The sequence below is a fragment of the Cetorhinus maximus genome, chromosome 13 (assembly GCF_964194155.1).
Source record: "Cetorhinus maximus chromosome 13, sCetMax3.hap1.1, whole genome shotgun sequence".
In the NCBI taxonomy this organism is placed as follows: Eukaryota; Metazoa; Chordata; class Chondrichthyes; order Lamniformes; family Cetorhinidae; genus Cetorhinus; species Cetorhinus maximus.
Window position 1 is genome coordinate 92,308,667 of NC_135891.1, and position 27,125 is coordinate 92,335,791.

At 45.0% G+C, this 27,125-nt stretch overlaps 1 protein-coding gene across 3 annotated transcripts in view; it reads left to right on the top strand.

Moving 5' to 3' along the window:
- marchf2 (membrane-associated ring finger (C3HC4) 2) overlaps nucleotides 1-26,311 on the top strand; it is a 52,296-nt gene extending 25,985 nt beyond the window's left edge. The window contains exons 3-5 of one of the 3 annotated variants that reach the window (XM_078555778.1): nucleotides 8,137-8,332; nucleotides 14,464-14,673; nucleotides 18,816-26,311. In XM_078555778.1, coding sequence (XP_078411904.1) covers nucleotides 8,137-8,332; nucleotides 14,464-14,673; nucleotides 18,816-18,968 — 559 coding nt within the window. In that variant the 3' untranslated portion in view covers nucleotides 18,969-26,311. The remainder of the gene's footprint in view (nucleotides 1-8,136; nucleotides 8,333-14,463; nucleotides 14,674-18,815) is intronic. The other 2 variants (XM_078555779.1, XM_078555777.1) reach the window with 2 other exon arrangements.
- Nucleotides 26,312-27,125: the final 814 nt, after the last annotated feature.

The window sequence follows — 27,125 nt, forward strand, 5'->3', positions numbered from 1 at the left end:
ATGTTTTGTTAGGGGTATAAACTCTCTGGGCTTGAAATTCTATACATCCTACTCTGACTGTGGGTGTGTGATAAAGCAAAATGTCCGGCTGCCCAGACGCTAGGGCACAGACCCCATTCCAAATTGTAGGAGGTGGTTATCTATATGCTTTTGGGCAAACTTTAAGCACTTGCAAGGGCACATCAGAATCACACCCCAAAGGAGCCCAAAGAAGACATACCACTCCAAGAAGGAGAGGAAGGCTCAACAATGAAGGCAACTTTTTCTCTTCAGCTCACTTTGGAGCTTACAGCCAGGGTCAAGCTAGTAGCTCAGTTCAAGCTAATTAGTTCCCTCTGGAATTGGTTACCTTTGCCCTCTGAGGACATTGAATCTTTTTATAAAAGTTTTAAAAGTACATGTGTAGATCTCTGGTATTCAGTGGTTAACCAAGGCCTGACAAGGATATACTGAAAAGAGTTGCATGGGAACACACCCGCATATAGCCCCTTGACGTGAGGTGGGGTGAACAGGCCGAAAATACACCCACACACTTCTTAAAGGCAGACCTGAGTTTCATTTTCTGGTCTTGTGACCATAGATATGGCCCACATTTTTGTTTTATTCATTTACAGGATGTGGGCATCACTGGCTAGGCCAGCATTTATTGCCCACCCCTAATTGCCCTTGAGAAGGTGATGGTGAGCTGCCTTCTTGAACTGCTCCAGTCCCTGTGGCGTAGGTACACTCACAGTGCTTTTGGGAAGGGGCTTCCAGGATTTTGACCCAGCAATAGTGAAGGAACAGCCATATATTTCCAAGTCAGGATGGTGAGCGTCTTGGAGGGGTGGTGGTGGTGTTCCCATGTATCTGCTGCCCTTGTCCATCTAGATGGTAGTAGTCGTGGGTTTGGAAGGTGCTGCCTAAGGAGCCTTGGTGAGTTTCTAGATCCAAATTGTAAGAGGTCTAGATCCAAACTAATCCAAACTGAATTTCAGGACTAAGCAGAAAATGCTGGAATACACAACAGGTCTGTCAGCAACTGTGGAGAGAGAGAGGGATTTATACATTTCAGGTCTGTGACTGACCTTTCCTCTAATAATTTACAACTAAAATAAGACAAATTTGAGCAGAGATGAGACTAATTTTAAAATTATCAGTGGCACTATAAATACCGTGGTTAGTAGTCCACAACAACCTTTGTAGCAGGTGTGTTGGAATTTGGAACAAATAAATAAAGTCTTAGCTGTCCCTTCAGACCCATTTTATTAATTCTCAGCGTTTTCTGTAGCTTGTGTTGGGAGAGCCAAAGAAACAGTTGACATTTTTCAAAATACAAAGAACATTGGAACAGGAGTAGGCCAGTTATCCACTCAGCATGTTATGCCATTCAATGAGATCATGACTGATGTGCGACCTAATTCCATAAACCCACTTTTGCCTCATACCATTTAATACATTTGGTTAACAAAAAATCTTATCAGTGTCAGATTTAAAGTTAATAATTGATCTAGCATCAATTGCCATTTGTGGAAGAGAGTTCCAAACTTTTACCACTCTTTGCATTGTTTCCTAATTTCACTCCTGAAGGGTCTGGCTCTAATTTTTAGTTTGTGTCACCATAGTCCTAGACATTACAATCAGCTGAAATATTTTCTTTCTCTCTCTCCCTCTCTCCATCTTTTCTGTTCCCTTTAAATATCACCACGGTTTCTAACTTTTTTCAGCATTTAGAAAGTAACCTGTTGCATCCTTTGAAGGTTCCAATTAGATGACAACACCAGCCTAAATTGAAAATCCATATGCCACAATTTTGCCATTCACTTGATCTGTTTCTGTAATGTTATGCTTCCATCTGCACTATTTACAATGCTGCCTATCTTTTGTCATCAGTAAATTTGGATATCTGGCTTTGTATTCAATCATCAAAGTAATTTATAAACACCAATAAATAATGAATAGTTGAGGCCTTAACACAAATCCTTGCAGGACACCACAAGTTACATCCTGCAATTAGAGTACCTGCCATCATCCCTATTCTCTATCTCCTCCCGCTCAGCCTATTTCCTAACCAGGTCAATAATTTTCCTTCAGTTCCATAAACTTCAACTTTCGCTAATGGTCTCTTATGAGGGATTTATCAAATGCCTTCCGGAAGCCCATATAAATAGCATACATAGATATTCCCCTGTCCGCTACTTTAGTCACCTCTTCAAAAAAATTCATTCATGTTTGTCAAGTGTGACCTAGGGCAGAATTTTCCAAGACTGCTGGTGGCGGGTGTGATAGGTGGTGTGTACGAAAAATATGGTGGGACCCACTTCACGACGGTGTGAAGGCAAGTTGTGATTTTACGCTCAGCCCGCCAACGGCGGGCCGCGTTTCCCACCATCGGTCGGCAGGGAGCTAATTGTAATCCATTAGCATATAATGAAAAGGCCATCCCGCCAGGCTCTTGAAACCCCACCGTATCGTCTGTCCACGTTGGCAGGAAAGCATGCCGACATGTTTCACAACAGCACGCAGGCGACTTGCACTTGGCGGCCTTCACTTTGGGGGAACTGAGGTGAGTGAGCAGCAGCGTTCAGGCCTCGGGTGCCTGGCCCCTCAGGCAACTGCTGAGGGGTGGGGAGTGTCTGGGGGCAAGTGCTGGTCAACCCCGCAGGCGATTACTGAGGGGTTGGGGGGTGTCTAGGGGCAAGTGCCGGCCAGCCCCACAGGCGACTGCTGAGGGGTGGGGAGTGTCTGGGGGCAAGTGCTGGCCGGCCCTGCAGGCGATTACTGAGGGGTTGGGGGGTGTCTGGGGGCAAGTGCTGGCTAGCCCCGCAGGCGATTACTGAGGGGTTGGGGGGTACCTGGGGGCAAGTGCTGGCCAGCCCCACAGGCGACTGCTGAGGGGCATGGGGGGTCAAGTGCTACCCTGGCGCTGCATCCCACGCACAGGCAAGCGAGGTGGAGGGCAGGGTAAGCGAGGGAAATGGCCATGCATTAGGGACACCTGTATAAACTGACCATATCTGCAACTAAGACGGATCAGGCGCAGCCACAGTGATATGATTGGGGTCAGGCCTGCCTGCCCGCCCATGCAAGCATCACGGAGGCACCAAAGGGCCACCAAGCGCTCCATACCTTACCCCACCCCCCCAGCACAGACTTAGAGTCCACCACCACTTTATTGGACCGCAGAGCAGTTTGACTGCACACATTGTATAATCTCCTCGCCATCGCTGGTCATGTAGCAGTCACTGCTGGAGGCGCTCACAGCCCCTTGCAATCTCAGAATCCTGGTTTGGAACAGCATCCCCTCATGTCACAGGTTGACAGGGCAGCCATGCAGCGCACTCATCTCTGACCACCCGAGAGGTGACCAGCACTCTCCGGGAAGCGTTAAGCAATAGCGAGCGCCTAGCGACACCCAGGGTCAACAGACGCCGCCTGCCATTCCTCCAGATGACTGAGAACTAGTGTCGCCAACAACTGTGCATGTCTAGGGACCTGGTGGCTCACATCTGCCACTTACTGCAGGACTTGACGCCAAAGGGACATGGAGGGCATCCACTGCCAGTGGCTGTGAAAGTGGCCATGGTCCTCAATTTCTATGCCAGTGGCTCCTTTCAGGGCTCTGCAGGTGACTTCTGTGGGATTTCACAATCTGCCATCCACAAATGCATCCATGAGATCATGGATGCCATCTTCTCTGTGGCACACAACTTTGTGCATTTCGCCCGGGACCAGGACAGCCAGGATGCAAGGTCCATTGGATTTGCCCTGATCTCGGGATTCCCACAGGTGCAGAGTGCGATTGACTGCACTCGTGGCGCTCAGGTTTCCATCGCTACACTCAATGGACTTCATCAACTGCAAGGGCTTCCACTCATGGAATACGCAGCTGGTATGCGACCACCAGAAACATAACCTGCAGGTATGCGCATGGTTTCCAGGGAGTCATAGAGGTCTACAGCACAGAAGAAACCCTTCGGCCCATCAAGTCTCCGCTGGTCAAACAAGTACCTAACTATTCTAATCCTATTTTCCAGCACTAGGCCCATAGCCTTGTATGCCATGGCATCGCAAGTGCGCATCCAAATACTTCTTAAAGTGTGCACGACGCCTACATCCTGAGTCGCTCGCAGATCCCTGCAGTCTTCCAGGGTCCATAGAGGCTGCAGGGTTGGCTCCTTGGGGACAAGGGTAGCGGCTGTGGCTGATGACACCATGCGGCGGCCTCAGACTGCAGCAGAGAGACGCTATAATGAGGCTCATGCAACAGCTCACACCTTGGAGCAGACCATGGAGCAGAGCTGGAGATGCGGTTCCAGTGCCTGGACCGGTCTGGTGGAGCCCTGCAATACAGTCTGCAGAGGGTGTCATGCATCGTCGTTGTCTCTGTGCCCTTTACAACCTGGCACTGCAATGGACTGAGGAGCTGGCTCAATCGCAGGAGGATGATGACAACATGCAGTGAGCACGCTCCATAGATCTTCACATAGCCTCTGAGAATGTCTGACCCCTGTATGGCCAAGGGCAGCTCGCTTGCACTCCATGATCAGGGTCATCTCAGAGACGCAGCCATGAAACTTTAGATGCATCTGATGCTGTGTTCGCCTTCAGCACCTCAGCCCTTCAGGAGCTGGTGCGCAGCATCACTGGTTGCAGATGCTGGTGTGATGGAGCCAGCCCCACCTTAAAGGTGCTGAGAGCACACGCAGAGTATGAGAGAACTCTGTGACGCCTGCCCACTACATTCTGGCGGCAATGACCAGCACTGCCGAGGTGCAGGCATCAGTAATGTTTCCAGGGAGTGTGAGGCTGGACCATCACTGTGGTCTGACGGCAGCACAGAGCACAGGGAAGAGGCCCTGGACTGAGACACCTGCCTTTTATCTTGTGCAGAAAGGTTTCACATCTGAGTGACAAGAACACTGCTCATCAGAACAAGGAGCCATAGGCAGTGAGACATTCTTGGGAGTTTATTGACAATTGTGAACATTATGTACTTGATTAATTAATTTTCCTTAACTGTCTTAACCCTGCCGCTACGTCTTGGTGCTCCCCGGACATCCACTGCGGAGGTGGAGGCAGCCTGCTGACTGTGACGCCCTGTCTGTGATGACTTTGGCGGGCATCCTCTGGAGGGCCAAGACTTGGAGGGCCCTGGCCTGCTTTCAGGGTCCTGCTGTGTGGCAGTGGCATCCTCCTCAGCCTGTGAACCTGGATCTGCGGAGGTCACAGGAAGAGGGGAGTCAGAAGGGCCGGTGCTCCCAGAGTCACCTGGGTGGATGGCCCCGGAGCGTGCACCTGCTGATCCTCCTCCCTATGGGTGCCCGAGAGCCCCTGGCTGACTCCCTGTGCAAAAGGGGTAGCTGGAGTGAGATCGAGCTGCCCAGCACCCCTTTCGCACCCACACTGTTGGAGGCCAACTATGGCATCAGCAATGGAGTGAAGCTCGCACAGCAGTGCGGGAGTAATGTCCTGGACCAAGATTTCCATGGTGGCCACCATCCTGCCAGTGTGGACCTCGGTGCAATGCTGGTGCTACCCCTCAGCCTGAAGACGGATGGACTCCTCCATCGTTCCTTGCAATCTGAGGAATGCAGCGGCCATCCCTTCCTGGTGTTCCCGAGCTTGCCTTTGCAGCTCCAGTAACTGTGCTGTGACCGAGTCCAGAGGCTCGTCATCTGACTTGGACTCAGCAACGTTCTGGCCCCCAGCAGTCTTCCGAGTGCCGGGGACCTGGGAGATTCCCGCCTCTGCCTTCTGTGGATCAGAAAGTGCGATGTGCTCACCAGATTGTGGTCCCGAGACTACTCTAAAGTTACGTCCCACCAAGGTGTGTGCCTCTGCGCTGGTGGAGGGTGTGGGTGAGCGCTGTGACGGGACTTCAGGGAGGGTGCCTTCAGATTCCTCTTTAGAGGTTTCTTCGGAGCTTGCTTGGAGGCTCTGCATCATGGACTCCGTCTGCTGCTTCCCAGATGTGCCTGCAAAAGCAAGGGGAGATGATTAGTGCTTGGCAGTGGCCTGTGAAATAGGGCACATCACTCACAGCATAGTTGTCTGATGGATGTTGCACTGCTGGATCCTCACTTCGTAGAGCAGCGCCAACCTCGCCGTCAGCACAGGACCAGTTCCGGTCATCACCGGCCAGCTGGATGGCTCTGTTTTCAAATTCTGAGAGAACTTTGAATTCCGACATCCCTCACCTATCTGCGACCTTTCCCTCCTCTTGTAAGTGAGTTTGTCCTGCATGGATAGAGATGGGGAGAGTGTATCAGGACGCCTGCTGGACCAGATGATAAGTATGTCTGGCCTGTGTGGGTGGTGAGTGTTCCCATGGACGGGATGAGGACAATGATGGTGTGTGTGAAAGAGTGAATGGTGATGTCCCTTGCACTGGCAATGAGTGAGCGCCCTGTGGGTGTGTGATGGGTTTGTGAGTGTGTGAGTTGGGAGTGATTCCCTGGTGGAATGGAGGAGATCATTCATCCTTTTGCGGCACTGGATGGCTGTCCTCTTCTGAAGGGCGTTGGCGCTGACCACTGCTGCCACCGCCTCCCGAGCTGGGTTGGTGACTTTGCTACTCATCCTGCAGCCATAGCGGGGGTACAGCATATCCCAACGGGCCTCCACGGCCTCCAGCAGTCGCTTGAGGGACCTGTCGTTGAAGTGAGGGGCTGCAGTCTTTTTGCCTTTGCAGGCCATGTCTCCCAGGCAGCGGTGGTGAGCTGATGGCGATGAGCGCTTTGCTGGCAGCTGCTTTTTAAAAATGGCGGCCAGCATGATGCAACACCGGGGTGGTGGCGAGTGGGCGAATGAGAGCCTGCCCACCATGGAAACGGCGTGTTTCACGGGAGTGAATAAATAATGAGGCAGGCTCGGGAAGATACGGTGTGAAAACACGCCATTTTCATTGGCAGGTAGGACTCCATTTTACCTGCCTGCTACCGCACCTGTGCAATTCTGGGAAAATTCAGCCCCTAATCTTTACAAATCTATGCTGGCTCTCTGATCAGCTGAAATTTTTCAAGGTGTACAAGTCATCCTGTCCTTAATTACAGACCTGAGTATTTTCCCGGCAACAGATGTTAGGCTAACTGGTCTGTAATTCCCTGGTTTTCCTCTCTGTCCTTTTTTCAATAGTGGAGTGACATGAGCAATTTTCCTATCTTAAGGAATAGTTTTCCGGTTTCCTGAATCTCTGGCAAGACTAGAATACAACTGTGGGGAGCAAAAACCTTTTTTTTTTAACATTTCTCTAAGGCTACAACTAAAATTGACTAAAATTTGAGATAGAGATGAGACCAAAACTAAATTTCTTACATAATTAAAACTCTGGAAGTATATCTGCTATGTTGAGTTGATATAGGATGGGGTTGGGGGGGGTGGTGGTGGGGTGGGGTGGAGTGGAGTGGAGTGGAGGAGTGGTGTGCAGGGGGATGCTGTGGGTGTCAGCTGCATGCTCCAGATTCCTGCAAGTAAATTCTGGGTGGCTGGATGGTGGGTGATGGTAAGCACTGGACAGGCACAATTTGATTTTTTTTCCCTCTACCCCAGGGCGATGTCATGTCATTCATTTGGCTCCTGCCAACTTGCACAACTCTGATTGGGAACTGAATAGAACAGCGATTCAATCTTTTCATTGTCTCCCAAATTCACCAGCTGAGTAAATCTGAATTTCTTAGGAATTAATAAAAATATAAAAGATATTTTAATGCAGTTTCAATGGAATGTTATAAAAGCCCCTACATATCTGAGAGATGATCATAAAAGTTTTGATTTCTTTTGACTATTTGTCTTTTGCTGATGAAGGGCTATCATCATCTTTTGCTTAGTATAAATATCATGCACATGTAGGAATAAATAGCCTATAATTTAATGGTGGGCAATAAATTTGAGTGTGAAATTCAGACAGTTAATAAGCCTCATCAAATGCCAAGATTAGTTTACAGCCTAGGACTTGCTCTCTGGTATTTCTGCTTTATTGCATAATCTGCTTGCTGGTTAGTCAGCAACTGTCTCAGTGCTGTGGAATTCACAATCGAATTTTTGGCTCTTTTGTGGATTACTACATTATTAACAGGTTATAATGTGCGGAAGAATACTTCATATACAGTACACAGTGCAACAGGTCTTGATAAAATGTATATATTTCACTTCCAGTGATGGACCAATTTGCCGAATATGTCATGAGGGCAACAACTTGGAAAGCTTGCTGTCACCTTGTGATTGCACTGGAACACTTGGGACAGTTCACAAAACCTGCCTAGAGCGATGGCTCTCATCATCTAATACCAGCTACTGCGAACTTTGCCACACTGAGTTTGTGGTGGAGCGAAGGCCTAGACCTTTGAGAGAGGTAGGTGTAGTAAAACAATCATAGCATGCATTATATTACTAACTTTAAAGGTCGCTTCTCGGCCTCTTGGCTAAGATCAAGTGTAGTGTTGCAGGGGCGACACCATGGTCCTGCCATGGCAAGGTCGGGATGGAAGGGCGAAAACCAACCGCAATCCGAATTCATACCGTGGGTTACCTATCACCGTCCGAGTCACGGTGAACCACAGCGACGAAGGAGGATCACCTATGGATCGGGGCTTCTTCACCAGGAGGATCCTGTTGAAGGCGTGCGGCTTCCAAGCTACAGAGATCTTCACCCTGCACGACTCCCGCAAAGGTGGTTATTTTGACGTGACGTTCAAGCAAGTGGCAGACTGCGTCCGGCTCCTGAGGGTGTTCGAGGAGAAGAGAGACCTGCCGGAGATGAAGATCCTGACGGCGGAGCCGCACTTTTCTCTGCCGTTGCAACGGGAACGTGAGGTGATGGTGCATGTGTACAACCCCTTCGTCCCTGTCGCCGATGTGGTCACCTTCCTCACCAGGTACTTCGATAAGGTGGGGAGCGGCACTGAGATTCGAGACGACTTGGGGATCTGGACAGGCAAACGCCTGTTTAAGGTCACGCTAAAGACCGATGGTAAGGGAGCCATTTTCCACCCTCCTTCCAGTTTCGCTATCGGGGGAAACCGTGGCTACCTGGTCTACGCTGGGCAACCCAAGCATTGTCGCTCATGCGGCAAGGCTGGTCATGTGGCGGCCAACTGCAGCGCCTCCCTCTGCAAGATCTGCAAACAGGAAGGGCACCAGACAAAAGACTGCAAACAGGCCAAGTGCTGCAACCTGTGTGGCGAGGCAAGTCACCTCTACAGGACCTGCCCCAAACGCTGCCGTACTTACGCACAGGCAGCCAAAGCCGACCACGGGGAAGCAGAAGAAATGTTCCGTGTCACTCCAACCACCAAGGCCCCCAGGGAGCTCAACGGGACAAAGGAGGACACAGAGAGAGACAAGGTGGAGAAAGAGATTGAGGCAACAGAGAGCCAATCAACAGCACTACCCCCTGAACCTTCCAGTCCTCAGGACAGCGAATCAATGGAGGAGGAGGCAGCAGTGGAAAAGCAGCAGGGGGAGTGGCGGACGGTGAAGAACAAGAAAAGTAAGAGGGAGCGAAGAAGAAGCAAAGGCGTTTCCCAGAGAAGCGGCAAGAGGCGTCTCCCATCTGACACGGATGACAAGGGCAGCAGCTCTTCGGATGAGGAAGTGCCAGAGCGGCACCGACAGAAGAGGCGGCAAAGCTCCAGGGCGTTGGAGGACGAGACACCCGAGCTCCAGAAAATTGGAGACAACAAGGAGACCAGCGCACCCCAACTTGGCCTGCAACCTGAGGAGGCCAGTGCACCACAGCCCCTGGAATCTGGGAGCAGTGAGGCAATCATCGCACCCCAGCTCCAGGAAGCCGGGAACAGCAACCCCCCAGAGGGGGTGAGTTTTGGAGAAGCTTCTCCAGCAAAGGTCATCTCAAAATCCGCTCACTACGTGAACCTCCAGATGCCACTGGAGCAGAACACGGCCAAGGAGATCTACCTCAGCCCATCCAAAGTGAAGGAATTTGAGCTCACTACGGGTATGAAGGAGCAGACTAAAGGTCTGGGACTCTCAGAGACAGTGGGTTTGGTAGGAGAATAAATGCTTTAATATGGGTTTAAAGATTGTATCCATAAATGTGCGTAGCATTAAATCTACTACGCGATGTGTTGCGACCTTGGACTACCTAGCCAAGGTCAAAGCTGACCTGTTGTTTCTGCAGGAGTGTGCGATACCGCACCTCAGCTCCTACAGGCAATGGTCACGATGGTGGTCCCACGGGCCATCGATCTGGTCGGGCGGAAACGACTCTCGTTCCTCCGGCCTGGGTATTCTGCTGCGGGGAGGCAACTTCACCGTCTCCGAGGTCAAGGAGGTGGTGGGCGGGCGACTCCTGGTAGCAGACGTAATGTACAAGAACGCTCCACTCCGGTTAATAAACGTGTACGGCCCGGCACAAGGGGCTGAGCGGCTGGAGGTTTTTCAGCAGCTCCCACTGCTGCTGGCGACCTCCAGGCCGGTCATTCTGGGCGGGGACTTCAACTGCATCATCGATGCGGCTGGACGATCCAGCAGGGCCGGAAGCAGATTGGACGCTACGTCCAGATCCCTGATGGAAACAGTTAAGGATGCCAAGCTGCACGACGTCTTCAGCAACCCTGCAGACGGAGCGCAGCGTAGATACACCTGGTCGCGGCCAGACGGGTCCATTCGTTCCAGGATAGACTTCCTGTTTGTGTCCCGTGCATTCACAGTCAGATCCACCGACGTCAAGCCGGTGTTCTTCTCTGACCACTGCCTCCTACTGGCGGACTGCCACTTGGAGGAAGACCTGAGGGTGGGCAGGGGGGCATGGAAGCTAAATGTGCAACTGCTGACCCCAGAGAACATTGAGGAGCTCAAGAGGGATTACAAAGGTTGGAGAACCGTGAAACCCCTCTTTGAGTCCCTGACACACTGGTGGGAAGTGATCAAGGGAAGCATCAAGAGGTTTTTCATCCTCAAAGGCACCCAGAAAGCTAGAAAGGAACAGAGGGAAATGTCCCGACTCCAGGAAAAGATGCAGAATCTGCTCCGGCTGCAGTCGATGGGGGTCGATGTCAAGGAGGAGCTCCAAGAGGTGAAGGGCCAGCAAGCCTCGCACTTTGCCTCGGAGGCCTCCAAGATCATCTTCCGTTCCAGAGTCCGCTCCGTGGAGCAGGATGAGACGTGCTCACGTTTCTTCTTCCAAAAGGTACACAGAGAGCGCTCTGTGATCAGCAGCCTGAAGGAAGAAGACGGCTCAGTAAAGTCATCACGGTCCGACATTCTGAGGATCAGCAAATCCTTTTATGCCGGACTGTATGACGTGAAGCCCACGGACAGCACGGCCTCCCAGTCCTTCCTGTCCTCTATCACGGAGGTCCTAGACCACAGTACGCGGGAGAGCCTAGACAAACCGCTAACTCCTGACGAACTGACTAAGGCCCTCGAGTCCTTCGAGAAGAGTAAAACCCCCGGAAGCGACGGCCTGCCGGCGGAGTTGTATTCGGCTCTGTGGGACTTGATCGGCCCAGACCTGCTAGAAGTGTACGAGAGTATGCTCCTGGCCGGCAGCATGTCAGAATCCATGAGGAAAGGCATCATCACCCTCATCTACAAGCACAAGGGGGAAAGGGAGGAAATTAGAAATTGGCGACCCATTTCACTGTTGAATATGGACTATAAGATTCTGTCCAAGGTCATCGCCAACCGGGTCAAATCCGCTCTGGAATTGGTGATTCACCCTGACCAGACCTGCTCTGTGCCAGGCAGGAAGATCTCTGACAGCCTGGCGCTGCTCAGGGATACGATTGCCTATGTACAGGACAGGGGTGTGGATACCTGCCTCATCAGCTTGGATCAGGAGAAGGCCTTTGACAGAATATCGCACACCTACATGGGGGATGTGCTCTCCAAAATGGGCTTTGGGGAGGGAATTCGAAATTGGATCCAACTGCTCTACACTAACATCAGTAGCGCAGTCTCAATCAATGGGTGGGAAACAGATAGCTTTCCGATTAAATCTGGAGTCAGGCAGGGCTGCCCTCTCTCGCCTGTCCTTTTTGTGTGCTGCATAGAACCCTTTGCCGAGTCCATCAGGAAGGATCCGGGCATAAGAGGAGTGACGATCCCAGGCAGTGGAGGCACTCAGGTAAAAGCCTCCCTGTACATGGACGACGTCGCCGTCTTCTGCTCGGATCCGCTGTCGGTGCGCAGACTGATGCACGTCTGCGACCAGTTCGAACTGGCCTCGGGAGCCAAGGTAAATCGTGGGAAGAGCGAGGCCATGTTCTTTGGGAACTGGGCTGACCGATCCTTTGTCCCCTTCACTGTCAGGGCTGACGGCCTGAAGGTGCTGGGGATATGGTTCGGAGGGACCGGGGCATGCGTTAGAAACTGGAAGGAGCGAGTGGCTATGGTGAAAAGGAAACTGGGCATGTGGGAGCGACGCTCCCTCTCCATTGCGGGTAAGAACCTGGTCATCAGGTGTGAGGTACTCTCGCTGTTGCTGTACGTGGCGCAGGTCTGGCCCATTCCACACTCCTGCGCGATGGCGATCACTCGAGCCATCTTCCGCTTTATCTGGAGGTCGAAAATGGATCGTGTCTGCAGGGACGCGATGTACAAGCCTCTAGATAAAGGGGGAAAAAACGTGCCCAACATCGCCCTCATACTGATGGCCACCTTTGGGTGCGGCTGCATCAAGCGGTGCGTAGACCCTCAGTACGCAAACACCAAGTGTCACTACGTGCTGAGGTTCTACCTGTCCCCGGTGTTGCGAAGGATGGGTCTGGCCACGCTGCCGCGGAACGCTCCAAGTAGTTGGACCGTGCCGTACCACCTGTCCCTGGTGGAAAAATTTATGCAGAAAAACACCTTTGACCACAAGTCCATCAGGCAGTGGTCAGCACGTAACGTCCTAGAGGCCCTGAGGGATAAGGAGAGGGTGGACCCTGTGGGATGGTTCCCCGAGCAGACTGTCAAAGTCATTTGGCAGAATGCCTCATCGCCAGAACTTTCCAACAAGCACCAAGACGTAGCTTGGCTGGTGGTGAGAAAGGCCCTCCCCGTCAGATCCTTCCTACACGCCAGGAGTCTCACCCCCTCTGCACGATGCCCTCGAGGTGGCTGTGGTGGGGAAGAGACCGTTGTTCACCTCCTTGTGGATTGTGCCTTTGCAAAGAAAGTCTGGAGAGAGATGCAGTGGTTGCTGTCGAGGTTCATCCCGAGCAGTTCTGTGACACAGGACTCTGTGCTCTACGGGCTGTTCCCAGGGACACACACCGAGACAAACATCAACTGCAGCTGGAGGATCATCAACTCGGTGAAAGACGCGCTTTGGTCTGCCCGAAACTTGTTGGTCTTCCAGCACAAAGAGTTGTCCCCGACCGATTGTTGCGGACTGGCACAATCCAAAGTCCAGGACTACGTGCTGAGGGACGCACTAAAGCTTGGGGCAGCTGCCGCAAAGGCGCAATGGGGAAGGGTCGCTGTCTAAGACCTTTCTACCACAGCGCACCGAGAGACTGGGAACTGTTTAGAGCCCCTCGGGCTGTACAGATCAAAATGAAAGGCTGTAAATGACTGTAATATTGTTTGTACTGATGCACCTGGTGATACATTTTGTAAAAGTTTAACCTGGATTGTACCCTTGTAATGTTGTTTTTGAAATGGTTTTGAATGTGATTGAAGATTTTTATGAATAAAGTATATTTTTACAAAAAAAAAAACATTTGAAAAGTAATTATCTAATTTTTGATACAGATTTAAATTTGCTTTTGTGAATTTTATTCCTTTGCAAGATTTTATTTACAGTTTTTCAGATTTTAAAGGACTCAGTAAAGTATTAAATTTTAAGCTGGGCAATATTTTGTATTATACTTTCTCCACTGCTTGACTGGATCTGTAAATGCAGAGCTTTATAATGATGATGTAATTAAACCTGGCGGAATGGATGAGGAAAGAAAAAGGGACAAAAGTACAGCCTGAAGTACCAATAACACTACTTGAGCAGGGAGGGACTTTTTAAAACTCTACATCAGCAGCTTGCATTTATATCACACTTTTAACTTAGAACGATATGTTACACAGAGCTGAAACGAAAGTAAACATTCAACCTTGTGGCTCTTCGTTGTGTATCATACTATCATGATTGAATGATTAAATCCTTTTCAAATGCAGACCATAGTTATTGGGCCATGAATGCATTCAGGTCCATTGGAATTGGTGCCAATGTTAAGAGAAACTGTGATAGAAAGCAGACCACAATCAACCATCCAACTTGTAGAGCATTGTAGGGGAAGATTTCCTCAGCACACTATCTGTAACAAAATCGTAGACAAATAAAGAACAGATATATAGATTTGTTGCATTGCATGCAGAGGAATTTTCCTCCACCCATCCTGGTTGTTACCTTGGTGCTACAATTGTGACCATTTCTATTAGTGTTTATTGAAAGCTACATAACAAGTTGGCTTTGCTGCATTTGTCTGTTTATGTTGCATACTTTATTTAGGTGGGTAATGCAAATGTCCTGTCTTTCAGTGGCTCAGAGATCCAGGTCCCAGGAATGAGAAGAGGACATTATTTTGTGACATGATTTGCTTTCTTTTCATCACTCCATTAGCAGCAATCTCTGGTTGGCTCTGTTTGCGAGGGGCACAGGATCATCTACAATTCAACAGCCGCCTGGAGGCAGTTGGACTTATTGCACTCACTGTTGCACTTTTTACCATCTATGTCCTGTGGACACTGGTAAGTAGACATTAGGAATTAAACATCACTGAGTCATTCCGCAGTAATTTTGTTCTTTTCAACTGATTTAACCCTTAAACTTCTGGCAGATTATCCCTTTCTCATCTCCCTAAGGTAACTTTGCGTCACTGTTACTGTATGTGAGTTGAAAGCAAGCAATAGTACAGTAATCAAGTTACTGAGACTCCAATTATAGATTTATTAGTTTAATAACCCCAAAATATTAAGCTAAACACCTAAAACATTTTGTTTATGTAAGTAAAGTCTTCTTTCTTGTTCTCATCACTCATTCTGGAGATGGGGTCAACTGTATATAAAAAAACAATTTGGATAAACTCCAGTTCCAAAGATTTCAGCCATTCAGATATTAAAATCCTAAATATTGACAGTATTAGATCACAAATCAACCTTTGAAATTGTTTTCAATGCCAAAACCTGTAGCATTATAAACATATGTGGCCCTTACAGGTTTAAAATTGCTTGGAGAATTGTGTTGCCTGTCTTTCAATCAGCAAAAGATCCATACCGGTGTTTCACTCCATCACGGTTTCTGCAGTAACCACAACTTTGATTTTATAGAGACTTGGCTTATGCATCAATTTAAAAGGTGGTATGAACATTTGGCTCTGACTGATGTGATAGAAAAACCTCAAATAAATGCTAAAATCAGCGTGGCATCTGATTTATGATTAAGAATATCCACTGCAAAAAAAAAAGAGAATAATACCAGTCAATGAGAATCAATTACAACTAAGCAGCATTGAGTGAAGTTTAAACAGAAGTCTAAGGAAATGAGTCTGCCCTATTTTCAATATGTTTACTTTTGAAAATTTAATATGGCCCCATACCTTCAAATCTATTGGCAAAGTTTAATTTTAGTTTTTTCTAGTTTTTGTGGAGATGTATTCATTTACAGTTGCAGATGCTTGGATTGTGGGCACGCTGCCTTCTTCAAAGTTCTAAATAATAAAAGTAGTCTTGTTTAAATAAGCCATGGAGCTCATAATAGCTACAAATGGTAGAGATCTAATGGACCCTCAGTTCTGTTCAGATAAACTTAGTTCATGTAAGAGAAACACAAGCAGATATTTGGACTGATGAGCAAAAGCTTAGTTAAAGGGAGAGTTTTTAAGGTGTGTCTTAAAGGCAGAAAGGTTTAGGGAGGGAATTCCAGAACTTAGGGCCTTGGCAGCTGAAGACGTGACCACCAATGGTAGAGTAACTAAAATTGGGGTTACCTAAGAGGCCAGAATTGGAGGAGCGCAGACATCAGAGGGTTGCGGAGCTGGAAAATGTTACACAGATAAGCAGGGACGAGGCCATGGAGAGACTTGAAAACAAGAATGAGAATTTTAAGATCAAGGCATTGCTTAATCAGGACCCAATGTAGGTCAGTGAGAACAGGGGTGATAAGTGTAAGTTAGGAAGCGGACAGCAGAGTTTTGGAATACCTCACATTTATTGAGGATAGAAAGTGGGAAATCAGCCAGGAGTGTGTTGAAATAGGTCTGGAGGTAAAAAAGGTACTGATGAGGGTTTCAGCAGCATGTGAGCTGAGGCAGTGACAGAGTCAGGTGATGTACAGAGGTGGAAATGCTGATGGTGTAGGTATAAAATTGGAAGCTCATCTCGGGATTAAGTATGACACCAAATTTGCATACAGTCTGGTTTAGCCTCGGGCAGTTACCAGGGAGAGGGATAGAATTGGTGTCCAGGTTTGTGACAGGGACTGAAGACAGTGGCTTTGGTCTGCCCATATCTAATTGGAGGAAATTTCTGCTCATCCAGTTCTGGATGTTTGACAATTTAGAGGCAGTGGAGTAGTTGAGCAATGTGGTGAAGTATAGTTAGGTGGCCCCAAGCATACATGTGGCAGCTTGTGTTTTGGGATGATTTTGCCGAAGAGAAAAGTGTAGATGAGAGAGAACCAAGGGTAGGTCTTTGGGGGACCCCAGAGATAAAGGTGCAGTAAGAAAAGCCATTGCCAGTGATACTTTGGCTACGATTAGATAAATACAAATGGTGAATGTAGTGCCACCCAGCTGGATGACAGAGGAAAGGTGTGTTGAAGACTGCAGACTGGTTGAGAAGGGCTAGGAGGGACAGCTTTCCTTTTCACATTCACATAGGATGTCATTTGTGTTTTTGATAGCCATTTCAGTGCTGTGGCAGGTTGGAAATCTGACTGGAGGGATTCAAAAATAGAGTTCTGAGAAAGATGGACTTAGATTTGAGAGGAGATAGCACCTTCAAGGACTTTGGAGAGGAAGCTGGAGATGGGAAGTAGCTTGCAAAGACAGAGGATCATGTTCGTATTTTGAGGAGGGGATAATGATCGCAGATTTGATAGAAAGGGAGCCAGTACCTGAAGAGAGAGAACAGCTAACACTATTGCTAAATTGGATGTCAATTTAGTGGGAATAGGGTCCATGGAGCAGGAGGCAAGTCTCACAGAAAAGATGAGCTTGGATAGGGCATGAGGGGAGGTAAGAGGGAAACTAAAGAACAATGTGAGTTCAAGGCTAAGGAAAGAGAGGCAGTGGTCGCTGGTTAGATGGTCTCAATCTTAGTGACAAAGAAGTCCATGAACTCCTTGTATTTGTTGGAGGTGAGGGTAGAGAAGACAGAGGATGGATTTAGGAAGATGTATTGCAGTGGAGGGAAGAAGCCAGGGGTTATTGTTGCATTCTAGGATGAACCTGGTACAGGGAGCAGTTTTGACAGAGGAGAACAGGACTTGATAATACTTTATCTGGTCCAGATCAAGTGGTGAATGTCTAAACCAGTTGTCCTCTATATCAATCTGTTAATGGTTTTCTGCCTTGCTCATCTATATACATACACCATTCTGATTATGTGTCCTGTGTACGTTATTAATACATTGTAGACTGTGGTTAGTTCTATAAAATATATGCCACTATTAGATATTTTAAAAAAATATAAAACAGGTAAAATAAAAGGAGGACTATTTTGTTGACCTAATGAGAAGCATAAAATTGATAGAAAGAGGGGATAACTAAACTGGAAGCACTTGTGGTGAAACAGTTTGTTTCAGACTTTTAAAAGTGGCAGTATTTTTATTCTAAAACTTATTCCAGCACTCTAAATGATATGCTGCTGTAATGTGTTAATATTCTCTCTCCAAACCTTTCTCCTAGGATGGTGACTAATCTTTATGATATAAGTGACTTTTTTTGTTTTCCTCATCCTCTGCCCTCGGGTCAGTGGTTCATTACTTTACTCAGAACAGGCCTTTTATCAATTCCATTTCAGAACTGCCACTTGGGCAGTGTGTGGGAATGGCATAAAGTGGTTGCTGTTTGTTATTTCTCCCTGTAGTGCAGTGGATTGCCCAAGCTAGCTGCTTCTCGATACCTGTGTGGCTCAACAGAAGCTGTCTGTAGAATTGCCACTCTGGTGCAGTGTGCTGATAAATGAATTCAATCACTGACCTTTCACTGTATTTTATCTGGAGTTGTTGCCACCTTCTGCAATGCAAATACGAAGCCCGTGTTTAGACAGGTTCCTGTTTGCAAAATTACTTGTTTTGAGCATGGGATGCATGTAGTCCAAGGGTCCTGTAACTTTATCTCAAAACCCCATGATGATGTGTTTGAAGATAAATGTCGATTATGAACAGCTTTTCACTTTGGTAAGTGATTTGTAAGATGCAAAGTAAACTGGCTAGTAACTTGTAAAGAAAAATTCAAACTATGGAATTACTACAAGAAAAACTGGCCTGTGTTGTGGCTGTGGGGGTACATGCTCAGCGTAACATTCTTCTGAGCCTAAAACAGCAGGAAAGTTCATGATTCAAGCCCTGGTCTGGGCTAAATTGGCTAATTGCCTCTACAATCTGTCTTGATAGTGCTGTAACAGGCCTCTGTGTCTCTGTGCTAGGGAAGAGAGAAAAAATTAGCCAGGATTCCTGCTTATAATTGCTTTTCTTAATCAGTGACCAGTGAGGAAATAGTTGGGTTTATCTCTGATGTCAACCTACCAATATACTTTCCAAGCTGATGTGAAGTTCTGCTCCAGAATGTCACTACCTCCTCAGGAAAATTAGTGTATGGGAGAGGGCGGAAGTTGAAGGGAGATATCCAGTACTTGTAAAAATAACACATGTTGATTTTTGCCCAAAGGTTTCATTCCGCTATCACTGCCAGCTCTACTCAGAATGGCGAAGGACCAACCAAAAGGTCCGATTGATGGCTGCAGACCATAACAATGCCACTCCGCATTCACTCCTCTCATCAAAGCTCGTGAGGAAAGATTCCAGTGAAACAATTGTGTGAATTTATTGGCAAAGAACTATAAAGAAATGAAAATTCACACAATTTACACTTGTCCCCAAAATGTGTTATGTAACTCCAGCCAGCATCGGCACAACAACAGCAACTTGTTTAATAGAATACACGCAAGAAACAAACTTCATTTGCAACATTCTCAGGAGCCAGTATATATGCAGCCAGCATCTAAATGCAATCCTGATGAACAGTGGGATTAAAAACATCATTTTATCTCTACTCAATTAGATGGTGGTTATTCTCCTATTGTAAGGTTCAAGCTTATGGAATGGAAACATGGAGTTTGAAATTTGACAATCATTTGTGCTATCCTGTGCAAAATAACAGGGCAAAGAACACAAGGATGAGAAGTGTGTGTGATCTTAACCTACTTTATTATAAACTAGAGGCAGCAACTAGCCTTGAACATAAAGTATACCCTTAGTATTGCACAGTAATCAGTTATAGTTATTGGGTCGGTCAGCACTAATTATGTAAAGACCTGGAGACCCGTTCTAATTTTATTTTTGCTGAATGTTATTTTTAAATAGAGAAGTGGCAGAGCAGAGATCCAAGCTTGTTGGAATTCAGAAAGTTTAAAAGTGCACCCAAAGGTTTGAATTGTATCCTTTTGAATTTCTATAGAAGATGTGATAGGAAGTGCGCTCATCACCTGTGTACGTTATCTAACACTGGTCTTGTGCATCACTAATTTACAACAACTTGATGTCACAACATTCTAATATTGGTGTTATGGCAATGATTCTTGGGTGGTTTTCTCCTGACTTTAATAAATGACACTGTTGGGCACCAAATACTTTGCATGTTTTTTAAAAAAAAAATTTTTGTGATAAAGTTAGCAACACTACAATCAGCTTCCTGTACTCATGACCACAGTGCATAGTCAGAGAGCTTGTGAGCCTCACTAAATGAGAACTTCTGAGATCAACTTTATAATATTCAAACAGGATAATGGTGTCCAAGGAAGGTTAGAGTAAGTAAAAGTAATCGGAGTGCAGAATTGGAGCCATAGAAATCATTAATATTTTGAAATCTATATAGAGCTCATGAGGGAAGGAAAGTCTAGGAGAGTGTTATTCAAAGTGCTTATTATTTTTCACTGCAACCAATTTGACAAAATTTGGCTTGAATGAAAATCAGATACTGGAAAACCTTATTAAGTTTTAGAATAAAATGGGTCGGGGGAGGGACTGCAGATTAATAAATATTTCTCTCCCCAGACCTGCTTTTCCCTTTTAAACTGCAGGAGCTTAAAAGGATTTTTTGCTTTCTCATCTGTTAGAGTAGTGGTATATTTACATCTCCTTCCTACCCCTCTATGGTCATCCATAAACATTTAATGAGTGAAATGGCAAAAGAATACTATACCGTTTGTGAAAACTTTTAAAGAGGACTTATTGTATTTAAACTCACTTTTCAATGCGTTTACCACCTTTTATTTTTCAGAATGTTTGTTTAATTTTTTTATTGTAGAGTACTTGATGCACATTTTAAGGGTTTTGTGCAATTCCAAAATGATGTAAAGTTTAAAAATAAGTTTAAGGAGATCGTAATTTTTTAAAATTTTGTTTACTTCAGTATTTCTCCTTTTGATCATTGATCTCAATTGAAACTGATGGTGACAGAGCAGTGAACACTGATTGTGATGACACAACTCCAGAAAACTCTATAGCTCTCATTTATCATTACTTCATATTTTTCTCTCTTTTTGGATAACCTGTACTTACTTTATAGCAAACCATCAACTATGATTAAGAAACATAGAACAATAGAAACATAGAAGTGTAAGCTGAGATTCAGCACAGTATGTAAACATCACCATCATAAATCATGACACAAATGTTCCACTGAACCCCCATTTAAACCCCCAAATCCCCTTTTCTCATTATCCCTGCAAAAAGAAAGGAAAAAATAGGCGTTTTGCAAAATATAATGGAGTTTGTTGTCAACGAAAACTGAACACTATGTTTATGGATTCATGACTCTATCAACACTTCCACAAGGAAGAGCAAAATTGTGAGATAAGAAGAAAATCTTTCAGGCTGAAACAAAGTACTGGCTACATTGGAAATGCACTTTGTTTTCATTAGCTTTTAAGCATTCTGAATTTTTTTCTTATTTTTTAATGTAGTAAAGTTAGAACTTGACTAAAACAAAAGCAAAGGAGTACTTTAATCCTATTTTGCAAATGATAAATTGTTGCTAATGGGTGTGCCTTCATTATGTTCACAGCCAGTTTACATGGGAGTGGTTTTGTGAGCTTATTGTAAACAATCTTGTTCTTCAGTTTTGAACTGTTGATTGGAAATGCTACATATTGATAACCATATACTCCCAAGCACATCTATTTGTTGCTTAAGAAAACTAGGATAATAAAAATAACACCCAAGTTTTAGCTGGCTTGCTAACTAAAAGAAAATAAATATAGTGCTTTATAACATTTTCAGGCCACCCCAAAGCTCTTCACAGCCAATAGATTACTTTTTCATTATAGTGATTTATTGACCTTGCGGACAAACTAGCAGACAATCTTTGCTCAACAGGTTGCCACAAAAAGCAGTGTAATGAGTGAATGCATGAACTATTTTGGTTGTAGTTGAAGGAGGAGTGTTGGCTAAAAGATAAGCAGATTTTGCCTGCTCCTTAAATAATTCTGTGGCAACAGGTAGACAGGGCCCTGGTTAATAGTCTCATCCAAACAACAGCACCTCTGACAATGCAGCATTCAGTCAGCACTCCAACTATAGTATCAGACTTTGTGATTTGTGGGAAGAGGGAGCTTTCAACCCATAAACCTCTGACTCAGAGATGAGTGCTACCAACTAAAGTGAATTGACCTTTTAGTTAAGGGAATTTTTGAAAATGTTGCTTTTGTTTTCATAAACTATGCCTTTTGAATATAACTTATTCTGGAGCTTGATTAAATCACAATATTTTCAACATTAGAAAGATATAATACCCCATTGTTCTTTGATTTGGTGTGAACTGTGTAGTGATCCTCAAGGCTTCAATCTGGGTACAAGCTTGCTCTGTTTATTGCGAAACCGACTGCACAATATATAGGGATGTTGCAGCAGCCTTTCCTCTGGCCAGGTACAGGAATCCCAGCAATGTAGTCTGTTAATGATTTTTGAACTTTCCATTTTTGAATAGCTGCTTTAGTTTTATATTCCATTGCCTGAGTGCTAGGAAAATCTTGCTGCCTTGTGTAACACAGATGTCATCATTGTCAGTACATAACATAGCCAAGCACCTGCCTGTGGGGCTTTAAATACAAAGCAGTACTGTATAAAGAATGTGAGTTTGTTTACATTTCCTCTTTTTGCTTAATGTGGTTGCTGACTTTCTTTACAACCTGCCATCTTGAGCCTTAATTTGCCTATTTGAACCTCTTTTCTCCAAGTAACTCCGAGTTAGATAGGTATTATTCTATAAATGTTTCTTGTTTTGATAATTTTTATTAATCAGAGTATAAAATTGCACCTGTATCTGTTACAGATGGAAATTTTATTTTTGTTTAACCAAAATGGTACAAAACAAAATGTAGGTTGTTGCCCTTGTTAAATCTTTTAATTCATAGCACAAGCACATTTTTGATGACCAGGTTAAAAGCGGAGTTGGCTAAGAATATTTTGTTAAAGTTGCAGACTCACCTTTTCATTTGACCTACAACTTTTAACAATGCATTTAATTCCTTTCCAAAGTCAATTTGCAAAATATATTTGCTGTATGAATTATGAATCTTCACTTTCCCATTCTTGTTAATAGAATTGATTAAAGAAAAGTAATTGTTTTTGTCTAATGTTGAGTGAGATGTGAAGGTGTAGTGGATAAGCAGGCCTGATTCTTTATACCTAGTTGAAAGTGAGGCTTCCAGAACAGTGAAAAATGATTTATGGTACTAGGGAAATTAGGTCGTGGGAACGATTTCCTGCTCACTGACACTGGGAAAGTACATCATCATCATGTAGCGATAATGAACATTTATCAATCCTGAAGCAGAAATGGGGAATCCAGTTCACAGTCCTGCTCCTAATCACTGTCCACTAACCCTTGCTGATAGGCTCACCAATGTGGATGTCTGATATGTGAAAAGGATGGGCCTGGGCCCTGATGCATATTAAATAACCTCTTAATAGTTTCTGTCAATGTTCACCACGTGAAAGCATTGCCATAGGGGTGAGATATCAAATAGGGTGACCTGTACCCCAGCAAGAGTTGGCTCATTCAGGAAAGTTTTAGTTCCCTTTTTGTAAGTACCAAAGCTTCAAGGAACTGAACCAATTTTTAAAAAATTGAGCATTTTCAAAAATACATTATCCAGGCACTTAAAAAAAAAGGTCTGATGTGGATTTATCCAATGACTATATTGACATTGTGAAACAAATCCATTTTGAAAAGTAGAGGAATGTAGTTGAGATGTAGCCATAAATATTGCACAAAGTTTGAGCTGTTAGATTTGGACATTCTCCAATGGTGTGCTGAAGTTTTACGACTGACAATCAGTCCTTCCCTTTTCAGAACGGAGCAGAACAAGATAAAACATGCCATATTATTTCTGCGATCCTGATTCTAGATCTTGAGCTGATGCCTTTTCTTTCTTACTTGAATGTCTTTCAAAATTTAAAACATAAATTGGTGCATGAATACTTTTGTCAATGTTTTTAAAACTGAACTTTTGTCCCCAGAGCGACTTGCCAGTTATACTGTTGAACATGCAACATTGGAGTGTGCACAACTATGTTATGTTCTCTCTGGAGTTTTATTCAACTGATTGTCTTGGATTAAAAGGATCCAAAAAATTCCATGACTATTCTTTGTTCCTTCTGACTCATTGGACAGAGAGCTGGTTTTAAGCATTTGGGTGGGATTGTAATGTGTCTGAGGATCTCGTGGAGATGGATTGGTGCTGCAGGATTGACTATTAGAGTACTTCTTAAAACTGGACATCTCCTCCATTCAAAGAGTGGGGCATGTGTTATACTATGTTTGTGTTTACAACCATTTATGTACACCTTTATTTTTCTTTAATGTTCCACTTTATGTAGGACAAGAGTACAAACAGAGTGATGGAGCTCATGAGCAAGATTTTACCAGCCCCAGGTAGCGGGAAGGGGGTTGGTAAAATGCCGGGAGGCTGAGTTAAAACAGCTCTGTGACGCAGTCCCACCACCTGGGAAATCTCCCAGTCATGGGAAAGGCAGCGGCTCAGACGCCCGTTGAATGGTCATGGGCAACCAATTTAGCCAATTAAAGACCCAGTTGAGATTCATTTTCCCTGGCAGCCGATATTTTGTTAGCAGCGAGTGGCTTCTCTTGGCGTGGGAAGGTGACCTCCTTGCAGCCTTTGGTGGGGAGCCATTGGAGCTGGAGGCCACAGTACCCAAGGAGGGGAGTGCTGGCAATAATGGCAGCCCCTGCGCTCCTGACATCACTGCTGGAGGGTTTTCCCCTCTAAACGCCAGGGCGTGCCTGCTTGGCCCCAGCAGAAAAATGAAATGTCATCCTCCCCTGCAGACATGCCTCAAGATGGAGACACCTCTCATTGTCCATGCTGCCTCAGCACAGCTACCTCACTCAGTGGTGCTACTGAGGCTTCTTCACTGCCAGCCCTCTGATTAGACCGACAGCATGGATTTAATTGGACAGTAGATCAGACAGCAGCCAATTAAGAGGCCTCTTCCAGCAAGATTGCCACTGTGGTCGCACTGCCCGCCTGTGCAGGCTCGGGACCCACATATGGTCTCTGCATCAGGATTCATCCCTTTCAGAGAAAATCTCGGCCCATGTGTTTGGTTCTAAATTGGCTAAAGCAATTCTTTGTTTTAAATTAATGCTGTTATTTCTGGTTAATTGATTTATTTTTGGATGTTGCTATTTGCATAATATATTAAAATATTATTGATTTCAAAAAAGCAAGGTTGCTGAGCCATAGTCACCAGAAATTTTAGGTTTGATCCTGGTCCTTGCTGAATTGGTTAGGATGACCATAGGGGCACTCAATGCCTATGGATTAGAGAAAGAATAATTACCGGGGTTTCTTGTTCCTCAACACTATCCCTGCTGGACAGCATGATTGCATTAGTACTGAGCAAGAGCAGAATCTGGCTTGATTTTGATACAATCAAATGGTCTGCCTATAGTCACTGGAGGCTCTTTTTGTCAAATCAAAAATGACTAATTGAATATGGTAGTGAAGGAAATTTACCCCATCAAGAAATTGAGATTGGGAAGAGGGGAGGAAAAGTTGAAAGGACAAATTAGGAGAGGAGATTTTTTAAAATACCTTTTAATATCCTTTATGAGCATCCAAAGAGTAAGTCAGTATCTAGAATCTCTCATCCAGGATGTCGTTCCGATGTTAGGTACTATTAACCCAATCACAACAGTGCACTATGGATCTGTAATACAAAATTTTCAGCCTGAGAATGAATTATGGAAAATTTTCCTCTTCTGTAAATCTTCTTTCTCTTGCTTGGCCTTGTATCAAATGGTGCCCATCACATTTTAGGAACATTTGGGTGAACCCTTGTTATAAGTTCTATTGTATGAGGAAAGATACTGTTCCCCATACAATAGAACTTAGAACAAAAGTCCACCCAAATCATGAATTTCAGAAATGTTCTTACCTTCCTAAAATGTGGTGAGCAACATTTTGATACAGCCAAACAAGAGAGAGACTTACAGAAGGAGGAAATGGGAAGATATGATTTCTGTAAATCCTCCCTTAACCTGAAGTGTTTGAAGATGACACTCTAAAATAACATGAACAGAATTCCGCTCATGAAGCTGAAGCTTTGTCCTTGTTGAGAAAATTCCAGTTCAGGATAAAAACTGTTCAGTATTTGTTTCTGCCTCTTCAGAAGGTGTCTTGGAAAAGTCCAAAAAACGTGTTTTAAGAACTCTCTTACTTATGCAGTTAGGCTTTTAATGGTGGTATTTCCATTTATTTCAAGATAGATGTTTGGTTTCAAGTGTTTATTTTTTTGCAAAGATTGCATCAAGCTCTTTGCTGGAAGGATTTTGCATGGAAATAAAGTGGAAATAAAGAGGTCTTGGACACCTCAAGGTGTTTAGTAAGTTCTTGTGATTCTGTCCCAGCAGTAGGTAATTGTTTATACATTGTTAATGTCATTACTCTTTGAATGTATAATGTTTTAACTATCTGGTTTGCAGTTGCTATAAATTGTAAATATATATCCAGTTATTGTACTCTGGCGATTGCCATTATTATAATGCCTTTGGCTGATTGTCTTCATTCCATTTTGTAAATAAGATACATGTATTCGTTATTCAATTTAGTACCTTGAATAAACCATATCCAAAGTCAAGTCTGCTTGGTGGTCTTTTGTGCTATCACTATTTTTATCCATTCAGCTGCATGCTATAGAAGAATGAATTTTAATTAAGTTTGCTTAAGATCAAACAAAAGGGGTAAAAATTAACTTGATTTATCAATTGTACATTTTCAATTTTATAAGATGGTGTAGGAGTGCTGGGCATGCCAATGAGATGAATTGGGCAAGGCTCCTACTCCTGATTGTTCCTTGACTCCAATTGGAAAATGCACAAGTGGCTGCCTGTCTGGTAAGTACAGGATTGGTTTTGGCTCCATCTCCCTGAATATTTGCTCTCCATTTCTGGTACATATGCAAAAATTGCCCTATTTCGGCAAGCTGCAAAAGAGTAGCTGCAGTTTGTGGAATCATCCCCCAAGACCAAATCAATGTTTGGTGGAGGTGGGGGTAAATCCATGAAACCATCCCTCATAAGACCAAGTCAGTGTCTATGGGGATTATAACCATTGAGCCTTACCTACGGTTTGGGTATAGAGGAAGAAAAACTATACTGAATATAATTAATGTCTAGGAATCCATAACTAGCTATTTGTTCCTCTTTTACAATTCAACCTATTACATGATGTAACAAGGATTTTAAAAAAAAATTTGTTCATGGGATCATGGTGTCACTGGCAAGGTCAGCATTTATGCCCATCACTAGTTACCCTTGAGAAGGTGTTGATGAGCTGTCATCTTTTACTGCTGCAGCCCATGTGGTATAGGTACTCTGATAGTGCTGGTAGTTAGGGAGTTTGGTTTTTATCCAGCAATGTTGAAGGAATGATGATATATCTCCGTGTTATGA